At 46.3% G+C, this 16787-nt stretch overlaps 1 protein-coding gene across 1 annotated transcript; it reads left to right on the top strand.

Moving 5' to 3' along the window:
* Nucleotides 1–13004: 13004 nt before the first annotated feature.
* On the top strand, nucleotides 13005–13931 carry LOC123050857 (uncharacterized; the record flags this gene model as incomplete). Its single annotated transcript, XM_044473586.1, has 1 exon — nucleotides 13005–13931. A coding segment is annotated over one exon (927 nt), but the record flags the coding sequence as incomplete, so codon positions are not given.
* Nucleotides 13932–16787: the final 2856 nt, after the last annotated feature.

Raw genomic sequence — 16787 nt, 5'->3', positions numbered from 1 at the left:
CGTATTTTTTTTTGTCCAGACCTCCACGAATATCATGTCATCGCAAACAATTCAAGGCATTTAAAACATTCAACAATGTTTATCATTAAAAAAATTCAGATTTTCTTGTTTTCTATTAGAAAAAAGATTTCACTGTTCATTATAGAGCATCGCATGCACAAAACAGGCGGGCCCCGCATGCACGCGCGCTGAGGCAACGGGGGGACGCACGCATGGGCGCTCTGCCTTTTTCCTCCATCTGCTGCTGCTTTCAGGGGATGCAACCATCCTTTTATTGTTTCTTTATTATTATTAGCGGCGGCAGCAGCAGTGACGAGTCTGCTTAAACAAAACAAAACTTGCTTAAACACGTATTCCCTTTCGTCCGGAATTATTTGTCACAAAAATGAATAAAAGTATATCTACAACTAGAATACATTTAGAAAAGTAATTTCGGACGGAGGAAGGAAATACGTACATACATCAGGCCCCTTTCCCTTCCTTAATCGGGGAAGACGGCCCAAATGCTTTGCTTTTGCGTAAAGGGCGAGGGATTGTTCCCTGCCACTGCGACACACCTACACCACATAACCATGCATCAGTACAGAGGCTGGATGGGGATGGGATGGCCCGGGTTGCATTGCATGCCATGGAATATATACTCTTTGTTACCAACAAGCAAAAAAGATTGAGTACGACCTTAAAGCAAAGCCGCCTCCTCCTCCTCCCTCCAGTGAGTTCACTCAGTAGCATGCAGCATCTAGTGCAGTGTACTAGTGCAGAGCACGGCTAGTACTCACTCACTCACTCACTCACTCACTCACTCATGTGTGATAAGCCAACCGGGACTAAAAGTAATGGGCATTAGTCCTGATAGTTTTGTCCCGGTTGCAGAACCTGGACTAAAGGCCCTCTGGAACCGGGACTAAAGGCCCGTTTTCTACTAGTGTCAAGGGGCTCCATCCAGCCGAGGCGGGCGATCCATGTGCGATGTACAGAGGAGGGGACGCGGGCGATGGCCGACGCCTCACCTGATTGAAACTGCTCCACTAAGACTTGAAACATGCAATGATACTTCAGTTTCTGAGCGTTCATTCATGGCGAGTGATGTGCTCATCATTTCCGATGCCGAGGGGTATAGGTACATATATATATTCTTCCTTCCCTACCACTCTCCGTTCACGCTTTCCACTCTGGCAGCACATCTTTCAGCGAGATGTTTGGGTAGGTTTCCCTATATTTTTTTTCAGTTCATGTATTAATTGTTGCATCAACCAATTACGCACATGTATGTGTATATATGCTTCCTTCCCTACCGGCACAATATCCATCCGCATGGTCTCCGCTAGGTTCCCCTATATTACTGTCCTGTTCATGTACGATTCCTTCTTCTACCAAACAATTACATTGTCCTCATATCCTCTCAATCCCAAATTTCTATAGGTGTTGTTCATACTGTCTATGGTCAATTGATTCGGGCAGATCTTGGAGACTGGTACTTATTTTTTCACTTCGGAAATTCTTCAGCTCATAATGTCCAATGGCTTCGGGATAGGTAATTTACTTCAATTGTACAGTCAAATCTTACCAACCATGGAGATCGTAAGTGTTGCTTCATGTTACTCTACATGTTGGTTAATTCATCCATTCACTCAATGTTGCTCGGCATGTTGTAGAGCTTGCACACATTGTCATGATGTACTACATGTTGTATAGCTTGCACACATTGCCATGATGTACTACAGGACCGAGGGCAGGTCATTCATGAACCTACATTGTTCGATGAAGCTCTGTCGATTCCGACTCTAGTATAGTTAATTTTTGAATATATGATTTCGAAAAACTGGCTGAACACCCAGTTATCTGGTTGAATTTGAGCTGTTGTTGTACTAGAGATATTTGAATGCTATTCATGAATTGACAACAATCTCTAAAACAAAAGGGGGCAAGAAGACAAGAGGGCTCCGTTTTCAGGTGCTTCTTTAAGTTTTGTTAGGGTTTGTGTCCTGCTCAAGAGACGAGACGGCGGCAGCTTCTTAAAGATGGAATAAGGTTCTCCCCGCCTAGCCTCCATCCCAATGGTGTGTCTAGCATCGTCGGAGGGCGTGTGGAGGTGTGTCTCCGGCGGATCTCGTGAGATTTGGTCGGTGGTTGTCTTTGGTGGATCCGCTCGGATCCGATCTTTGTTCGTCTTTGTTCATGTGTCTTCAGGTTGGATCCTTTCGATCTAAAATTCTCTTCATCGGTGGCGGTTGCTGTTCTGGGGCGTTGGTCCTATGGGACCTTAGCACGGCAACTTCCCGACTATCTACTACAGCAAGTTGTGCCCGGCTCCGGCGAGGGAGCGGCGATGACGGCGGTGCGCCTTCGGCTCGCTTCAGTGCTTGTAGTCGTCGCTAGGTGGTCTATGAATCTGGATGTAATTTTTATTGTTTCTGGTGTTTGTTGTACTATCATGATTGAAGATGAATAGATTGACAGTTTTCTGAAAACGAAAGACTATGAACACATAAAAACCTGTTGGGATTCTTTTTTCACATCTCAAAAATCATTTTTCACGGGCAGGAACATGTGCACACGGAAGCCGAATTGGATGTAAAGGCTGAAACCACTCTCCTTTCTGTTAATGAGCATCGAACCAAGTCTGAGGCTGAGCAAGGCCTACGTGCTCTCCTGAGAGAGGAGGAGCTCAAGTGGGCGTTGCGTGTGAAAACGCTTAAGGTGGTCCAAGGGGGACGACAACACACAGTTCTTTCATATGGTTGCAAATGGTAAACATAGGAAGAAGAAGATCATACAGCTTGAACAGGACGAGGGGACAATAGTGGGGCATGAAAATCTGAAAGCGTATATTTCCAACTATTATAAAAGCCTATTTGGACCCCCGAATACATCCACGGTGTCTCTTGATGAGTCTGTTATTGATGATATACATCAATTACAGGCAGCAGAGAACGATGTTCTCTCTGCACCGTTTACTGAAAAAGAAGTTCATCTGGCCATAACCCAAATGAAGCCGAATAAAGCACCGGGACCAGATGGGTTTCCAGCTGAATTCTATAAGAAATGTTGGCATATCATTAAAGATGATCTTATGCCTATGTTTCATGATTTTTTTTGATGGCCATTTGGAGTTGTTTCACCTCAACTTTGGTACGATAACGTTGTTACCTAAGAAGAATGAGGCGGTTCGGATCGAACAATTCCGACCCATTTGCCTGCTGAATGTGAGTTTTAAAATTTTCACAAAGGTAGGAACCAATAGATTGACACAAATTGCTCACTCAGTGGTTCAACCTAGTCAGACATCTTTCATGCCGGGACGACACATACTAGAAGGAGTGGTCGTCTTACATGAAACACTCCATGAGATTCACTCGAAGAAACTAGACGGGGTTATCTTCAAAGTGGATTTCGAGAAGGCTTATGATAAAGTAAAATGGCCTTTTCTTCAGCAGGCAATGCGCATGAAGGGTTTTAGTGAAACCTGGAGGAACCAAGTTGATACTCAAGTCCAGAAAGGTAGTGTCAGAATTAAGGTGAACGATGACATCGGTCACTACTTCCAGACGCATAAGGGGTTGAGACAAGGGGATTCCATGTCACCTCTTCTGTTCAATATTATGGCAGATATGTTGGCCGTCATTATTGACAGGGCCAAGCAGCATGGCCATGTAGAGGGTCTATTTCCTCATCTAGTTGATGGAGGGGTGTTCATTCTACAATATGCTGATGACACTATTCTGTTCATGGAACATGACATGGCTAAGGCACGTAACATGAAACTTATCTTGTGTCTATTCGAACAATTGCCTAGCTTAAAAATCAATTTTCATAAGAGTGAGGTGTTTGTTTTGGGAAGGCCAAAGACGAAGAACATACATACAGACAATTGTTTGGATGCGAATTAGGTGCCTTACCGTTCAGTTACTTGGGTATTCCCATTCATCACCATAAGTTATCCAATAAAGAATGGAAATGTATTGAAGAACGAATTGAAATAAAACTCAGCTGCTGGAAGGGCAAGCTGATGTCATATGGAGGTCGGCTAGTTTTGATTAACTCACTATTGACTAGCATGCCAATGTTTTTACTTTCGTTCTTCGAAATTCCGAAAGGGGTCCGAAAGCAACTTGATTTCTTTAGATCTCGTTTCTTTTGGCAGTCTGATGAGGCCAAGAGGAAATACCGTCTCGCGCGATGGGATATTCTTTGTCGACCTAAAGACCAAGGGGGCCTCGGTATTGAGAACTTGGAAATTAAGAATAAATGTCTTATGAGCAAATGGTTGTACAGGTTAGAGACAGAGCCGGAAGGCATGTGGTCTCAAATCCTGCGCAATAAGTATTTGCACTCGAAAACGCTAGCCCAGGTTACCATCAGACCGACTGATTCGCCGTTCTGGAAGGGACTTATGAAACGAAGGATATGTTCTTTCGTAGGGTCAGAGGCGATGGGTAGGCAATTCGCGGTGTTGTTTTTGTGCTCAAGATGAGACAATACAACATTTATTCCTTGAATGGCCACTTGCCAAGTTACTTTGAAGAACGATTCATATAGCTTTTAATATCAATCCTTCAGTAGATATTGCGTCTTTGTTTGGGACGTGGTTAGCTGGGGTTGAACAGATCACGGCAGCTCGTATTCGGATTGGAATATGTGCGTTATTATGGGCTATATGGAACTGCAGAAATGATATGATTTTTAACAGACAACACAACTTAACTTTTTTGCAGGTTATCTTCAGAGCTACAGCTTGGATCCGTACGTGGTCCTTACTCACTCCTATGGACTCCAGGGAGCCTTTGGTTACTGGGTGCAACCAATGGGAGATGGTGGCTCGGGTTATATTCAACCGGTTCGGATGGCGTTCGCATAACAGGATAGGAGTCTAGAGAGCTTATCCTTATTATTACCGTATCGGTTGTCTTTGTCCGCTTGTAATTTTCCGGTTTATGTACTTTGTTTTGCTCCGTTTGCGAGCTGTAAGACCTTTACGATGATACTTTCTGAATTTTTAATAAGAGGGCCGCATGCATCATCATGATGCAGAGGCTGGGTATACCTCCATTTCCCCCAAAAAAAAAAAGGCTCACCTTGTTTCACGCACGCACAACAAAAACAGGCGGGCACGCGCGCTCAGGCAGCACGCATGGGCGCTCCGCCTTTTCCCCCTCTGCTGCTGCTTTCAGAGGATGGAGGGATGGATTGGTGCAGACATCCTTTTGTGCCTTTTGTTCTTTCTTTACCAGCAACGGGTCTGTATCTATCTGCTTAAACAAAACAAAATTTGCTTAAACACGTAGTACATCAGCCCCTTTCCCTTCCTTCATTGGGGATGACGGCCCAAATGCTTTGCTTTTGCTTGGGTTGCGTAAAGGGTGAGGTGTTCCATGCGAATGCGACACACCACACAACACAGGAGGTTTGGCCTGGGTTGCATGCCATGGAATATATACTCCTTCCTACCAGCAAAGTAGGCCCTCTTTTCCCAAAGCCTCCTCTCCGGTGAGTATTCAGCATGAGTATCTAGTGCACAGCACACAACTAGTACTTCCTTTTTAGTCTGCATATAAGTTTTGTCTCAAGTCAAATCATCTCTACTTTGACCAAACTTATAGAAAAAAGTATCAACATTTACAATGTCAAATCAATATAGTTAGATTCGTTACGAACTGTAGTTTCACGGAATATATATTTGGTATGGTAAATGTTGATATTTTTTAATATATATTTGGTCAAAATTTATAAAGTTTGACTTGACCAAAACCTAATACGCGGAGTAAAAAGGACCGGAGGGAGTACTACTCACTCACTCACTCACTCGCCCATGTGCTGTGACTGTGAGTGTGTGGTGACATGATTGGCTGCGGCCACTGGTTAATCTCGCTCGGTACTCCTACGCTGCAGCACAAGATTTCCTACTGTATCTGAAGCAAGAGATGCAGCTGAAGCAGATGACAAGATCCAACTAGGTTTGGTCTTTGGTCTTTGGTGCGAGCCAGCCAGCCATCCATACCCATCTGGCCACCTCATCTTGCTGCCGCTGCCGCTGCTCTTGCACTACCTGCTGCAGCAGCAAACCTGAACAAGTGAGCGAGGAGGAAAGAAAGGCTCGCTGTCTGCATGCATCATGCATGCTCCAGCTCCAGGCGGCACGTACGTGGCAGCCCTAGCTAGGAATAGGATGGATCATGATCGTGGATGTGGATGTGGATGTGGAGATGCATGATGAGATGGACGACGGCTTTCTTGTGACTTTTTACCCTACCACGCATGCATGATGGATGAGCCAACATGCCACAGCTAGAAGCTGCACCGGCAAGTAACTAAAATATGGTGTTGCTCGTGCACCAACACAACTTCCAGCTCGATACGTACGTGTTTTCATACTGGTCACGTTGCACGGTAACACGCTCGCTCGTGCAACTTAGAAGTGTCAACTTGAATGGTGTGATGGTGCAGTCTGCAGTGCAATGCTTGTGGTTTCTCTCCGCCGAGCGAGAACATTCTTTCCTCTCGCAAATCACATCAAGCATGACTTGACACGATGCAACTTAATTAGCAGTACGAGCACCAATCATCTTAGATTAGATTGGACATACATATACGTGCCATTAATCGTACGTACTATGTCGATGTGCCGATTAGTTAAAAAAGGGCCAGCTTGTCATCAGATTGATTGATGGCCGTGGCCAGATGGATGGATGGATGATTGCTCACTCGCGAGTTTCTTTTACAACTCTTTCTAAACTGTCATTCGCTCGCTCACTTTATAGTTACTAGCACAAATGCCCGTGTGTTGCAATGGGAGAAAAAAAATTAACGTGTAATTAAATTTGGTGAGAAACAACTTTTGAAGGTGTTAGTTAAAGAAGCTACTACTCGCTATAAAATCCACACGGTCGAACAATACAACGTGCTGTAGAAATCCTCATACAAATTGATCAAAGAATAGTACATGACAAACAAAGCAAAAAAAAAGAGAGAGAGAGAAGTACAGAAGTTGTCGAAACTCCACAAAAAGAGACACTGAGACCTAATGACCCAATCACGCGTAAAATATAGGATGTCAACAAAAGCGCCCCACTGCTGACACCAAGGAGGCAAGGAGCTCCGAGTGAAGATTCGAGCCAACCCGAATAACAGACGCAAAGTGGTCAAATTTGAGTGAGATAATAAATTAATAATAGCCTTTTCTCGTTTAAAAATGCAGTAATAAAGCGGACGCATGCTTTCAATGAAAAGGTGGTGTTTTACAGCTGCAAATTTTACCGATAACATATGCAAAGCAAAGCGGAGGTGTGTGAAATGATTGAGTAGAAAAGAAGAGGGTGCACTTAATTGAAGTGCAACAAACCTGGTCGTGCTTGAGTCATCGGTAACACACAAACATTTGGAGTGGAGGAGATGGATTTGGAGGCAAGGCGACCAAAGTTTTTGGATCTCCCGTCCCATCGATCATAATCAGCACCACGTTCCACTCCCACCCCCAGCTCAAAATCATCTACCCCGCGTTCTACTATTATTCAACATTTAGCATCTCAAGGAAGGTTTATCAGTTACAGTACTAGCTAGCTTCCTGAGGGTAACTAACAGAAATTAGAAATGCAGCGAGTATAGAAATACTTTTCCGGGTTTATTGAGCCTCATTGTATTATTTTTTAATTTTTACTAGAGATTTAACTAGTAAACCATAAATTATATGCCACAAAAGTTATATTGTTCACGGTTAATTTAAGGCATTGTTGTGAATCTGATGAAGCATCTAGAAAATTTTCTCAAACATATCCGCCTCCTGGCATGGAAGCTGGACAGTACCATCCAACCGTTCAAAATCCTAAACATGGCGAACAGTTTCACCATTATCCTCCAAATTATGTTGTGTATGATACATATTATCATCTCCCATGGCTGGAGGGGTGGAAGGTACTAGGGCGGCGGCGGCAGCGGCACCGGGCTTCACGGAGAGGCATCTAGATGGAGCGGCAGAGGTCCGGCAAGGCCTGGGCGCTGTCCGGGAGGGTGGGGTGGCTTCGTCGGGCTCCGGGAGCGAGTACAATTAGTGAAGGAGGAGGGGTGCCATAAAAAAGAGAGGCCTAAGAGGTCTTCTGGATGAGTCTGGACTGCCAGAGTCTAGACTCCTTTTTTTTCTTTGAGAATCTCCAGAGTCTAGACTCCTCTGCTCCGTCCCTCGATTTGGGACCGGTTTGGGAGACTTCGGATGCCCATCCATGTATAGCACAACTGCAAAATATGGGCGCCCGCACCTAAATTTATCCGAGCCGAACATATCAGGATGGAATAGGGGTTCAATGCGCTAAGAGCAACTCTAGTAGACCCCGCAAAATCTGGACCCGCAAAACGTGTTTGCAGTTTCACGAAGATCTCGTTTGCGGGTCGAAAACTAGCGCGGCCGAACAGAAACCATATCTAAAACTGCATAATTTGAAAAAACAGTTTCGCGGGAGAAATTGCACCTCGTTGACGCGAGTAGTTCATCACATACTTCATAGATTTTACATGATCAAACACTACAAACGCTAGTTCATACTACATACTACATTAATACTAGTACTAGAGGGGTGTGGATCTAACGACGGCGAGGCCGCGGCCATGGACGACGCCGTGGAGGAGCTCAATCCTCCTCCCCGGAGCTGCAGAGGTCGATGTACTTCGCGGCCTGCTCCTCACGGATGCGGCGGCACTCCTCGTCCTTCTCCTTGGCGGCGAGGTTGGCGGCGACCGCCTGCCGCCACTGGAGGTCTTCGAGCTCCTCCGCGTGGTGCCGGCGCTTCGCCTCCTCGCGCACGCTCCGCTCGGCAATGGCGGCCGCAACCGCATCGACGTCGGAGACGAAGTCTTCCGGCCCGACGACTCCGCGGCGGCCGAGCGGAGTGGGCTCCTCGGGCTCCTCCTTGACGGGGACGAACTCGAAGTCGTTCGGCTCCTCCGACCACTACCTCTTCAGGGGGAGAAGGCCAGCGCCGGATGAGGAGGAGCTCCCGGTGTAGGAAGATCTCGCCGCGGAAGAGAAGGACGCTCGCCGGCGGTCGTACTCCTCCGTCTCGCGGACGTGGAAGCTTGCCGGCGGCGACAGGCCGCGGTTGGTCCACTTCCGGGCCCCGCGCTTCCTCGCGCCGTCCGACTGGACGTGCCGCTCGCGCTCGGGGTCGCCTCCGCCGCCGGATCTGCCGCCGGAGCCACGTCCGGAGCTCCACATGCGGCCCCACATGGCGGCTGGAGGCGGGGAGGTGGTCGCCGGCAGCGAGAAATGTGGAGAAGGGGGTGGGGGATTGCGTGGCTCGGCAGCGGGGGATAGGGTTTTGACCCGCAAACGCGCCGCGGAACCGTAGATATAGCGGTCGGGGCGTGCGATTTGCGGGCCGCGGCAAATTTCTTTACGGGCCGGGCGAGTATGCGGGCTCTGTTCTGGCCGGAAAATTAGACCGAGCCCGCATACTCGCCGGAATTTTACGGTTCCGCGTGTTTTGCAGGGTCTGATAGAATTGATCTAACAATGGGCCCCCAAAAAGAGGCTGAGCACAAAGCAACTGTAATAAAGTAGTACACCATCCATCCATCAATTAGTTACAGAGAGACAGCAGTGGATCGATCTATTTACCGTGGTAGTTATTTCTCTCTGACGAGTGGGATACTCCACTATTGATTAGCAGTGGTACCTGACGGAGTCATAAGTAATCTGACCCACTTTTGTGGACGGCTGCTTGCTTCAATTAGCATACAGTAGGAAGAAGGATTCAGTTAGCAAATTAAGCTTGATTTAAGCGCGGTAGAGAGACAAAACCAGCCCTGCACTGCTCCAGTCTGAATGTACCAAGCACGAATCTCTTATCCCTGCAAGCAACACTGAAACTGTTCTTACTGACAGATGCTTACAGTAGCAGTGGCCCTATAATTATAAACAAATAAAAAGCTTGTAAAGTGCAGTGCAGTTGAGGAGGGAGTCTGACCCAATGTTTAACCAAGCCGCCTTAATATTTGCAAATCAAATACTCACTCTGTCTCAAAATACTTTTCGAGAAATAAACGTATCTAAGATGTATTTTAGTTCTACATACATTTATTTTTATTCATTTCTCCGATAAAGTATTTCCGGATGGAGGGAGTACTTTCTGTGATCCAACTAAATCAGCCATAACTAATATGGACCAGAGGAGTACATATGTACATACAAGTCTGAGAGCTGCTGCCTTGAAGAAGAAGAAGAAGAAGAAGAAGAAAAAGAAGAAAAAGAATAACGATGGAGCCATATTCATATCCTTTTGCTCTTTCTTTATCAGCAACGTGCGTCTGTGTGTTCGTGTGGCAAACAAAACTTTCATTGTTTAAACACAAAGCAAACCTCCTTCTTCTTTAGCCAAAGCTTGCTTTTGCTTTGCATCCATACATAAAGCAAGAGGGATACAGTAGTTTGAGAGATTGTTCCCTCACACTGACACACCGGGATGGGATGGGAGCATGAACAAAAAGCAGGCCATCTTTTTCTCCAAAAAGCCATCCTCCTGGCAGGCCATCGTGCAGTGAGCCCTCGCAGTTTTTTTTCTCCTCTCTTTTCCCTTTCTTTTTATGGAATTTCCCGCAGAAATAAAATTACCGCAAAATAATAAATAAAATTCCCGCAAAAGTAAAATAAAAATAAATAAATTATTATAACAGCATTTCTATTGAAACTCTAGTTTTTAGGAATTTCGTGCTTTGGGAGCCTTCAGGCCTTAATTTGGAGCCCAAGCTTGGCCCAACCGCCGAGTTCCAGAAAATAAAGAAGTGATACTGGTGTTTATATTAGAACCTTAATTTTTGAGGCATTTCGTGCGTTTGGGGCTTTTAGGTCGGGGCTCCAGGCATAAACTTGGAGCCCGAGCTTTTGGTGGAATCTGTTCAGCCGGGTTCAAGTCCCATATTTGGCATATGATGCTCGTATTTTCTTAATTATTTCCGAATTCCTCGTGATGTTACTGCAAGATTTATAAGTCGGGCACAAGTTTTTAGGTCTTTGATTTAACTAATAAAACATGAATAATGTTCTGCAAAATTATATGCTTATAAACTACATTTGACAATAAATCTAAAGATGTGTTTTTTATATAAAATGTAATACATGTTTCAGTAGTTAAATTAAAGACCTAAAAATCTGTGCCTTTATAACTTCAAAAAGAAAATAAAAAAATATGTGCCTTTATGACTGAAGGGAGTAGTTTTCTAATGCTCCAGTCAGTCAGTGCAGTTCTTTCCTTCTCTCGAGCTCATGTGAAAACAAAAAAGCTACTCATTCCACCCTTTTCATTGTCGCTGCACTCTGAATGGTTGTCATTCGTTCTTTCTGTCAAGCTCAACTCCAGGAAGTAATGTGCATATGGTGTGACTGGGATGTCGAACGCGCACGTGGCAGTGGCCCGGATGCCTGGGAGGTTCGCTTCGGTTTGCGGAAAACGGACATTTGAATCGGTTCGCAGACAAATATAAGATATCGCGTTGGATTGCAAAACACGTCCAAACCGCATGGTCAAGATGGATGGGTGCGATTTGAGGGTCCGCACTGAATGGGTGCTCCAGGCAGTGTGGCCCTTTCCCTCTGTCGAGGTCACGTGGAAAATAAAAGAACAAACAAATAGTCCCTGGGTGAGAACATTATCCTTTCTCACAAATTAATTAGCAGTATGAGAACTAATCATACTATATTAGACATATAATTGATCAGTTCAAGAACAGCTCGACGGAGTAGTACGATTGGTGGCCATGACCAGATGGATGGCTGGATGAAAAGGCGCGGTAATGAAGCAGAGGCGTGCGCCCAATGGAAAAGGCCGGTTTTTACTGCCGAAATTTTTACTGGAAACAGACGCAAAGCAGAGCCGAGAAAAGCAAACTGGAAGTTTCAATTGAAATTGGACAAACCAGTCACTCCCTCCGTTCCATAATGTAAAAACGCTCTTATATTATGAAACGGATGGAGTAATTAACAAGCGGTAGCAGTACTTGGTTGACATGATTGACACCCGTAACATCATCATCTGAAAGAAACAGTAGGCAAATGCTATGGAGCAACAGGGCGTATGCACAGTGCCATGACAGGTGGCGGCGCCGGCGAGCATACCAGCCAGAGATTAAACACCAACGGATCAATGGCCGGCTCCACCGGTGTCGGCTAGGATTGCACTCACTTTTGCTGCTGCTGCTGCACGCACGAACACTACTGTTCACTCGCCCACTCACTCACTGGGAGTAATAAGGCCAACTCCACCGCGCGACCCTATCCTGTCCGGCCCCGTCCGTTTGGGGTAAAATGGACGAATAGCGCGGCCCAGCGCGCGGCCTCAAACGGACAAATGTCCGGATTCCGTCCGTTTTCGACCCATCCCTGCCCAAACTTGCGCTTGGTTTGGGGTCAAACGGACGCGCGCGGACGGCCTGGACGCACGCCCTTGTCCCCCCGTGGCTCGCCTGTCGGGGACACTAACAGTCCCTCCGTTCCCAACGCTTTCACCCTCTCTCTCCCGCCCCACCCCGTCGCCGGCGCCGCCGCTATTCTCCGGCCGCCTCCTCACCGCGCAGCCTCCGGCCGTCCCTACCAAACCACTTATCGACATGGCCGCCACCATGCCCGCGCTTTGGCCATAGTTTTGGCCGTCGATCGAAGGTTTGGCCGTCGCCGTCTTTGCCGGCCGCAGAGGGGACAGGACCGCCGGTGACGCACCACGACGGCCTCGGCAGCTTCCGACGACAGCTCCAGAGCGGCCAGTAGCCGGCCGGCAAGCACCCATGCTGCGTCAAGGTGATCATCGCGGCCTCTTCGCCACCACGACTGCAAGGTGTTCGGCATTTTGCCCACAAAGGTATGGACAGTGGAGATGAGTTTTTCTTCCATTACTTCCTTTGTTCATCGGACGATTCGTCGTCGGATGATGAAGATCTTGTGGTGGCTGCACTGGTCGTTCACGACCACATTCGACGGCAGCTTCCTCGGTACAGGGGGTCAGTCCCTGGCCGTGCTGAACCGCAACAGGGAGAGAGGCCACGCCCTGCTCTATGCTGATTACTTTGCCAACACCCCGCTCTTCAAGCCGGATAAATTCCGTCGCCGTTTTCGAATGGCAAGGCATGTGTTCAATCGTATCCGAGAGGGAGTGGTTGCTCATGACCCATACTTCGAGTGCAAGACGGATGCCCTTGGCAAGCTTGGATTCTCCTCTTACCAGAAATGCACCGCGGCCATCCGCATGCTTGCATATGGAATTCCAGGCGATCTGGTGGATGAGTATGTGCGTATGAGTGAGACAACATGTCTGATGTCAATGTACAAGTTTTGCCAGGCTGTGATCGAGGTGTTTGGCCCAGAGTACTTGAGGCAGCCAACTGCCGCTGATACAGAGAGATTGTTGGCGACCAACGCAGCTAGAGGCTTTCCAGGCATGCTTGGCAGCATAGATTGTATGCACTGGGAGTGGAAGAACTGTCCATTTGCTTGGCAGGGCCAGTACAAGGGGCATGTCAACGGGTGCACTGTCATATTAGAAGTGGTGGCATCGCGGGATCTTTGGATATGGCATTCTTTCTTCGGCATGGCAGGTTCTCACAATGATATCAACGTGCTGCAGCGTTCTCCAGTCTTCGGGAGGCTTGCAGAAGGCCACTCCCCACCTGTCAACTTTGAGATCAACGGCCACCAGTACAACAAGGGATACTATCTAGCAGATGGTATATATCCTCAGTGGTCAACTTTTGTGAAGACAATCTCGAAACCCCAAGGTGAGAAGAGAAAGAGATTTGCCCAAATGCAAGAGAGTGTTAGGAAGGATGTGGAACGTGCTTTTGGTGTGCTTCAATCCCGGTGGGGTATCGTTCGAAACCCTGCACTGTCATGGGTTGAACGGAAGCTTTGGGAGGTGATGACTGCTTGTGTGATCATGCACAACATGATCGTCGAGGACGAGCGTGATGAGAGTATCTTCGACCAAGGATTTGATTACCAAGGTGAAAATATTGAGCCCCTGCACCAAGACCCGGCCACATTTGAACAGTTTGCCCAATTCCATCGTGAGATGCGTGATTGGCACACTCATTTGAATCTTCAAAATGACTTGGTTGAGCACGTGTGGGATCACATTGGCAACCAATAGATGTATTGGTCCATTTTATGTTCAGTCAAGACAATTTCGGTTTGGTTGTAAAACTATTTTATTAAAGACAATTTCAATTGGGTTGTAAAACTATTTTAATTTTCAGACATATATTTGGGTTGGAAAACTAGTTATGATGAAAATATGGGCATTTTTGGCCCAGACGGACAGGATGGGGCAAATGGATGCGGCCGCGGGCTGGGCGCACGGCCACCGCATCCCAGGACACGCCCGGACACGATCCCAAATCCTTACCCAAACGGACAGAATCCGGACAAAACGGATGTCCGTTTGGGGTCGCGCGGTGGAGTTGGCCTAAGTGATTGTTATCATCAGCATCCATGTGCCATGGAGCTCTAGGTGTGTACCACTACTAGCAGCCGGCAACAGTGCCTTAACGATGGATGGGGCCTCCCTGAACAAATGAGTCTGAGTTGGAGCCAGGTAGGTAGCCACAGGATGGTTGGATCGAGTTAAGTTACCAGTAGTGATTATCTCTGAGGGATGAGATACTGCACTATTGAGTAACAGTTGCACAGAGCAGTACTCGTTCTGCACAGAGCAAAGGTAACTCGTACAAATAGCCTGTAAAAGGGGAAGAACCCTTTGTTAATTTCACGCGCGCTCACACACAAGACGCACGCATGGCCACTCTACCGCGGTGCTTTGCTTCTGCCATACCCTTTTGCTCTTTAGCAGCAACAGCAGTGTCTTTGTGTGCGTGTGGCAACAAAACTCATCAACCTGCTCAACAAATCTGCCACGGTACGGTTGTTTGGGACTTGTAACACAAACTCTATTTTCTTCTTAATTAATGTATGAGGCAAATTTCACACCAACATTTTTTGGAAGTCTCAGACATTTTTCTAAAAAAAATGCAATTCTTAATTCGTGAACAAAATCTGATATTATTTTTTTAGAATCCTAAACTATTTTTAAAAGCAGAGACCTTTTTTGAAATCTCTGAACATTTTTCAAAAATGCAAACATTTTTTTAGACTGTGAAAAAAATGGTAACGGGAACATGTTTTTACATTTTGAACAATTCAAAAACATCTGAAATTCCCAAACATTTTTTTAAAAAGTATGTTTTTCTGAATTTATGAAAAAATTGGAAATGCAAACATTTTTTGAAAATTTGAAAAAGGAAAATAAACTTGAAGATAGAAAACAAACGTAAAAACAAAAAAGGAAAAGAAAGACAAAAAACAAAAGAAAAAAAATACAAAATCCGGTAAAAGAAACAAAAACCGGTCTGGGTAGTACCTACACTATCTACACAAATGGGCTGACCGCTCACATGTGCGAAGCGCCGGCAGTTTGATGCAACGCGCGTCAAATATGTTTTTCCGCCACAGACCTCATCCTTGATCAGCAACTCCGAAATGGCCTTCTAGATCACCATCTTGGCAGTTATGTCCCTGACGCCGTGGCAGGTGTCCTGGTCTTTCTCGTCCGTGTAGAAGACAGGATACATATGACCCTCTGAGTTTGGATTACAGAAAAGTCTTCCCAGGCCACGATAGTAGGTCCGTGCTCCACCAGGCTGGCGTCCACCGTGAGCATCCACTGCGCATCGTTGCACACGGTGGACGACTCCGTGCGATGGGTCCATGTCGAACCGCCTCCTCCATCCCATAGATATGAAGGATATTTGAGCTAGACCTATGCTCGAATCGTTGCCAAGGTTTTGGCTACTTGAATCCAACAAAATACCAGGGGGACGATAAACGCGATTACCACGAATACTAAAATAATGCCGTTTAAAATTTTAAATGAATTTTGAATTCAAATTTATTTGAGCTAGACATAGATTTCCTATTATACTAATGTTAGCTAGAAACTTGCTAGTGTTGCAGTGGTAGGTTCTATCTGCCCAACCTCAATTGTTGAGGTTGTGAGTGCTACGATAAGTGTGTGTGGGGGGGGGGGGGAGCGCCCCCCTTAGAACTACATGTACCTCCACTGTTGAGCCGGAGGAACAACAATGTGGGAGTGGTGTGGAGCTCATCCTTGCCGTGTGGGAGCACACACAGGAAGCCTGGTAGCTTCGCGACCACCGAAGCTCGACTTTAGTGAGTCGGGCGGCGAACCAGTGGAACATTGTCCGGTACGAGCACACTCTGCGTTAGTGAGCCAGGTGGCGAACCAGTGGAAGACTATCAAGTACAAGCACACCATAGACACATCTAACCGGACTTCATGAGGATGCTTTCTAGGAAGTTCTCATGCGATTGATGATGTGCCCTTCGGCTCATGGGGTTGACATATGTTGTTGGCAAGAGGAAAACAATGTAGGTGCGCTAAGCACGATCTTCTTTGGGGTCTTGGGAAAGCTTGTTAGGGGTGTTGGAAACATGCCCTAGAGGCAATGATATTTGAGTATTATTTATTTCCAAGTTTATAATTAATATTTATGTCCTATGATACTACTCCTATGGTTCTCGAATATGTGATAACAAGAGGTTCAGAGGAAAACTCGTGTGCATGTGTAGAGTTATAAACGGTAAAACCAGATTGCTAGTCTTGCCTCTAGGACTAGCTCAACTGTTGCATGATGGTTTTGTTTTCCTCATCATGGGCATAATTAAGTGTAACGATGATCCCGACAACATTGAGTGCACGATTCGTAGAACACTCGTGTTGAATTGACCCAAATTGTATATT

The sequence above is a fragment of the Triticum aestivum genome, chromosome 2D, assembly GCF_018294505.1.
Source record: "Triticum aestivum cultivar Chinese Spring chromosome 2D, IWGSC CS RefSeq v2.1, whole genome shotgun sequence".
In the NCBI taxonomy this organism is placed as follows: Eukaryota; Viridiplantae; Streptophyta; class Magnoliopsida; order Poales; family Poaceae; genus Triticum; species Triticum aestivum.
This window is presented reverse-complemented; position numbering and strand designations above follow the sequence as displayed.